This window comes from Neopelma chrysocephalum, unplaced genomic scaffold (assembly GCF_003984885.1).
Source record: "Neopelma chrysocephalum unplaced genomic scaffold, ASM398488v2 Primary Assembly neopelma1_194, whole genome shotgun sequence".
In the NCBI taxonomy this organism is placed as follows: domain Eukaryota; kingdom Metazoa; phylum Chordata; class Aves; order Passeriformes; family Pipridae; genus Neopelma; species Neopelma chrysocephalum.
The window spans coordinates 711561-717560 of NW_020897856.1; the positions used below are offsets into that span (position 1 = coordinate 711561).

Genomic DNA, 6000 nt, shown 5'->3' on the forward strand with positions numbered 1-6000 from the left:
TGGTGAATCCATTAACTCTGGGGGCAGCACAGAGACCTGAGAACTGCTATCCCCACCTGCCTGCCCCCTCCCAGGGAAATCAGGCAATTTTCCAAATCATTAGAATTTTCCTGTAGATTAGAAGAAATATAGCCTTAAATTCAAAGGGATAAGTTGGGTATTACCCCTGAAACCACCAAGCGCTTTCCCACAAATGCTGAAAGAACAACCAAGAATCAAGATTTGTAAGGAGCAAACCACAACAGCCCATGTGACAAAACACCAGTGGCTGTGGGTTTGAGACTTTCAGACAGGATGTCTGACACACAGGGGGCTGCACAAACCTCCCCTTCAGGGCTGTGGGAACACACAGCCGTCCCCTGCTGTGCTCAGCACCAAGAGGAGCTTAAGATGCTCCTCATCACCCCTTTGGTGCTGCTTTAACATGCCCTTGGTGAGCTGGTACCTGCACAACCACGTACAGTAACCCAAACTGGGGAAGTGACCTAATTCAAAGACAAAAACAAAAGGAAGAAAAATAATAAAGCAAATCTGGCTGGGTTCCACAGTGTAGTTTAACTGTATCCCCTCCGCAGGACAGGAAACACCCAGTGCTGCCACACGTCCGGGGGGGGAAAAGTAGGTAGCAAATTGCACTACTGTTTCCAAACTTTGGTTTGGTGAAACCTTGAGTTTATTCTAATGTAGAAAATGAGAAACAAAATATCTAATGTCTGCTGGAGGGTCAGGGCCAGCCCTTTATTCTGGCCCAAGGCACAGACAGGGCACCAAAAGTGAAACGTGATGTTCCTCCCAGCTGAGACTACAGCAGCTTAACGGAAAACCACTTCTCCAGAAATATGTTTCTAAACAAAAAAAATAAAAAATTAATTCCCCTGGCAGTCTTTGCTATTCACTCAAATATTTATGGATGTCCCATTACATAAGGTATAGTGAACTTTATCACAGAAAGCCCAAGAACATTCAACAGTTTCATTAAGTAATTGGAAATCATCACTTCAAGAATATTAATTCTTATTTTTAAAAAAGGGAGTTCAAGGAACACTGGTAAAGAAAATTAAGCCTGTAACATGAAGCCTTACAAGTTACTATTTCCAGTACAGCAGGAAAAATTGAAATGTTTAATTTTTCAGGCTTTACTTTTTTGCAAAAGAAGGATATGTGAGAAAAGCAGCTTTTCCAAAACACAGCACTAACAGTGTCTATAACACTGCAAATATCAGATTAAACTTACAGGTGCCTCTATTCTTCATGTAAACCAACTATGATGTATCAAAATATAAGAAGTTTATTTTACACAGGAATAATTTGCTCATCCCACCCATAGTTTTCAATCTGATTTGACACTAGAGACAGCAGTTGTGTTCTCTTCTAACATTTAAGTGTGGCAGGTGTTGGAGTCCATTAAATCTCCAAGACAGGTTCACAGAAGTATAACCATTTTCTATTAGTATGTGCAAAACTGGGATCAGTCCCCCAATATCAATTTGCAGTTGCACTTTTCTTATTCTAGATTTACATACATATAACCAGAATTAAATTTCTCCCCAGATGGTCTATTTAAAGAAACATTTCCTTTATTTTATGCACTAAACCCTTTGACTTTAACTATGCTGCAAGGTTAGAGGTAACTTCAAATGTCATTAAGGTCCTTCTCTTTCAGCAGGAATCAATATTACAGCTGAATATTTATTAGGAGGCTGCAGAGGCACAGCTGAGGCCTTAGAGGTATTGCTACTGAACATCATTATTTACCATGATTAAACAGAAAGCCTTAGTCAATCCAGCACTGAACTATGAGCACAGAGGGTCTAATCCCAGTCTGTCACTGGCTTGTTAGGTAACTTTAGCTTAGCCATTTTAGCAGAGTGTTATTTGAATGTCTCTTTCAAAGACAGCTCCCAGGTTTACCCAGGAATCACCTACAGAGATGTCATGGCATGGCATAAAGTCAATGCGTGATCCTTAAAGGTGAAAAACAGAATCGAGAGCCACTGTCAGCCTAAAAAGAAATAAAGAGCCCGGTGCAGACCATTGCCAGTGTTCTTGTAAGCTTGTTCCTCTCTTAAAAACCACATACAAACCATATATATCACACTGTGATGCACTGACACGTGCTTTTAGACTTTAAAAACAGACACAGTCTACTTGTGAACCTTTACATTATCACAGAAATAATCAAACCCAATGCCTATGTTTTCCCAGGGATTTAAACACAATTCTACCACCACCGATACAACATAACCAAGCAATCAGAAAGGAGCTTTGGACAGCAGCCAGTTTCATAGCTGAGCTAGTAGTTGGTCCTAAATCTGACTGACACGTCGAAGCAACTCCAAAGTACCGAGTGAAGCAGATAACCCCTTTTTCAAGCAAACCTTCCATGCTACATTCCCCCACAAATCATCAGGGAAATTATATGTATACAATGTGATGTGTAGGATTTCACTACAAAAAAGCCAGTAGCTTATTCTTCTGAACTAGGGAAAACATTTATCATCATTTTCAATGAAGTATGAAATCAATTCCCTTTTACAAAAGCAAAGGTGGTACTGAAGATAACCAGTAAGTTTACATGGGGAGACAGTTTGTATTTAAATTTTGTTCTCTCAAATGAAAATGATAGAAGAAATGCAGCCCAAATTACCATAAAAGATATGAGATCAAGTCAGCACACATACAAGTAAAAGAAATAACTTAGGGAAGACTCAATAATAGTTAAAAACTGGTTGGTGTGGAGCCTCGGTGCCAGGACAGGACAGCTCTCCATTTTCACCAGGACAACCTGGATTGCAAACAATGGGTGTACACAGATGTCTTTCCAAAACGGGGTACAGCTCTGAGGATTTTTTTGCTCTCAAAGGGATACAACAGTGTATCTGCCACAATCAGGGATGGAGGGCAGGGAGAAGAACCTGGCCAGAAAGACCTGATGACTGTAGCAGAAAAGCCTGTACTTGCAACAAACTGTGCTACAGAGTTCCCACGCTCAGAGCCCATTTACCTGTGGTATGAACAGGGCTATGACATGGGGGTGCTTCATAAGATGAAACAAAATAAAGCATATCCAAATCTACAACACCCAGCAGGACAGGAAACTGCTGCGTGCCTGCCCTGCACCCTGCCTAACATGGCCTCGTGCTGCCGACGTAGAATAACAAAACAAGACCTCTAGAGACTAAAAGGGCTGTATCTTCAAAGGCTGCATGAAGTCACAGTTAAGAAGCAAGAGATAGAAAGCACTCCTGTTCTAGGCTGACATGCCACCATCAATCCCCTGCATTCCCCAAAAACAGGTGACCCAGGGGGGAGTCCCTTTAGGTTGGAGCTTGCCACGTGGTAGGTCTGGTGTGCAGCACTCCCCCAGCCGTGCCTGGGAAAAACAAGAAGTTGCATAAACAGCAAAGATGATAAACTCCCCCTCTGAGAGCATGCTTTGTGCATCTGCTAAAGGTTTTACAAGATCTAATGCAGACCAGATTCCCCCACAGCATCACAAGAGAGCTAGAGGAGCAATGCTCTTTCCCTGCGTAGGATAACTAATAGTCTTCAAGCTGTTCCCAGAATTGTTTGCCTCCCAGGTTTTGATTTAATTACAATGGGACATGCACACACAAAGCAAATCCTTCAGCATGTTAAAAGCAAAAAGGAGTGAATCATTGCTGATCCTGCCATTTTTCTTTCTTTTTTTTTTTTTTTTATCTCTTTTACAAGCTTCTCAAGTGGTGCAGCCCTAAAAGGATGAAAAGACGTTATCATCAAGCCTTTTTCCACCTGCGAGCCAAAACACATTAATGCCCAAACATACACAGCACAACCCAGTGACTAAAGCACCACCTGTGACTGAGGCAACCTGGCTCCAACTGCCTTGCTGACTGAGGTTGGGCCAGCCCCTTCACCTCTCCATGCCATGTTTCCCATCCCACCCATCTAATGGCTTTACTGACTTTTCGTTCCCTTGAGCTCAACTCTATAGCTCTTACCTTCTTTTCAAGGCTGCCACTGCCCTTGGCTTCCACACCTCTACTCTTGTTATGCTGCTGTAACCCTGCTACCTCAAGTGGCTTTAGGAATAGCAGCACAATCAGTTCAGCTCCCGTTTTTAGCTAACAAATTTATAGCCATGTAATTCAAAGTTATTAACCTCTTTGCTTATGCTGGTTTAACATAATAAAAGCAAAATAAAGCTTTATTTACAAAACCAAAAGACACACAGGAGGCAGGAAGGGAGAGCATTCACAGATTCAACTGAATTTGTACCAGTCCATTCCAAGTATTTACTTGCCCTTTGAAATAGTGTATTTTGATGTTACTTGAAATCCATTTCCAGCAGAATAAGTTAAAGTAAAGCTCCACTGGATACGGTTTGCACGGGTCAAATAAATCCATGCAGGTTGCAATCAAGGCAAGGCCTAAATCAGTTGAAAAGCAGCACAGGGTTTTCCTGCACAGCAAATCACCGGACCAGCCAAGGCTACAGGCAGTCAGACAACCTCCCAAGGGACGTGGTATGGAGTGGATTGGCAGGGGATCAGCTCACAAGGACAGCAAACCACCAGTCTGGGTACTGTGACTCTTCCCACGTTCTACACAAAAAAAACTTTATGTGCCAATTGACCAGCACAGCGTTTCTCCTGACAAACCTCACCCTACTGTACAGATTAGATCTGGATTTTCCTTTTTAAAAAAATAAAATAATAATAAAAAAAATACACCAACGACGCGGAACTGCACCAAACCAAACCTTATGCGAACTAAAGCCTGCTGTTTTCTTTTTGCAGTGGTCCTCAACTGAGGAAGCGATTTAACAGCGACACAAGATTCCTCCCTCCACACAAAAGTGGGGGTATGAGAGCATCACCACCTCACCCTGGTCCCGGCCCCGGGCAGGGTTGAGGGGGCAGCCCCGGCCCCGCTCCTCGGCCTGACACAGCCCTGGGCCGGCACAGCCACCAGAGCCCGATGCCGGACGGGAAGAGAAAGAAAAGCGTTCAGTCACCTCCCTCGCACATCCCCGGCACAGCGGCGGGGCTCGAGGCAGAAAGGCCTTTTCTTTTCCCCACCCCATCCCTTCCCCATCCCGGCCGGCCCGCAGCCAGGCGCTGTCACTGCGGGGCAGCGCTCAAACCCGTGCCCGCACAAGGCCCGGGTACCCGGCCGGCACCCCGGCACCCCCGGGCCCCGAACCGGCCCCGCCGCCGCCGCCTCACCTCCTTGAGCTGCTCCATCTCGGTGCGGATGGTCTCGTACTCCAGCTCCAGCTCCTCGTACTGCTGCTTCAGCTGCTGCTTCTCCTCCAGCACGGCGAGCCCGTACTCCGCCGCCTGGATCTTCTCCCGGGTGGTCTCGCCCAGCTCCTGGAAGAGCCGCTTGATCTCGCTCCGCAGCCACTCGGGCTCCGACTCCATCACCAGCCGGGAATACTCCTCCTCCTCCATGGCCAGCGACATGTCGGCGGCGGGGGGGGCCGGTGGGCGAAGGGGCGAACGCGCAGCCCAGCTGCCCGCTCCCTAACAGCGGCGGGGGCCGCGGGCGGCCACAGCAGGGCCCGCTGGGGCCGCCATCGACGGGCCGGGCGGGCGCTGCTCCCGCCGCGAATCCTCCCGGTTCCTCCCGCCGCGAGCGCCGAGCGCAGTGAAATCATTCAAAAGGCACGGCCGGGCCGGCGCCGCACGGCCCGCTGGGAAAGGAAGTCCTCGCCCGCCGCCCCAGCGCGAGCCGCGCCGCCCGCCGGGCCACAGCGGACTACAACTCCCGGCGTGCACCGCGAGGGGCGGTGGCGGCGGGCGGCGGTGGGGAGGAGAGCGGCCCCTGGCGGGAGGAGCGGGAAGCGCAGCGGGGGAGCGAAGGCAGCGGGAGAGCGGGGACGTGGGACACACAGCCCAGGGTCACACCGCGGGACCCCCGAGGGACCCGAACCGGACACACACACACACAGCGGGGTCACACAGCGGGACCCCCGAGGTACCCAAACCAGGCGCACACCCCGGGATGCCCCGA

The 6000-nt window shown here is 48.1% G+C and overlaps 1 protein-coding gene across 7 annotated transcripts in view; it reads right to left on the reverse strand.

Annotated features, from left to right (window-relative positions):
* Positions 1-5580, reverse strand: part of BICD2 (BICD cargo adaptor 2) — an 82515-nt gene extending 76935 nt beyond the window's left edge. For 5 of the 7 annotated variants that reach the window (XM_027702731.1, XM_027702733.1, XM_027702732.1 and 2 more), the window contains exon 1: positions 5211-5579. In XM_027702731.1, coding sequence (XP_027558532.1) covers positions 5211-5450 — 240 coding nt within the window. In that variant the 5' untranslated portion in view covers positions 5451-5579. Of the gene's footprint in view, positions 1-5210 lie in introns of all 7 variants that reach the window. The other 2 variants (XR_003537239.1, XM_027702727.1) reach the window with 1 other exon arrangement.
* Between the last annotated feature and the right edge of the window lie 420 nt (positions 5581-6000).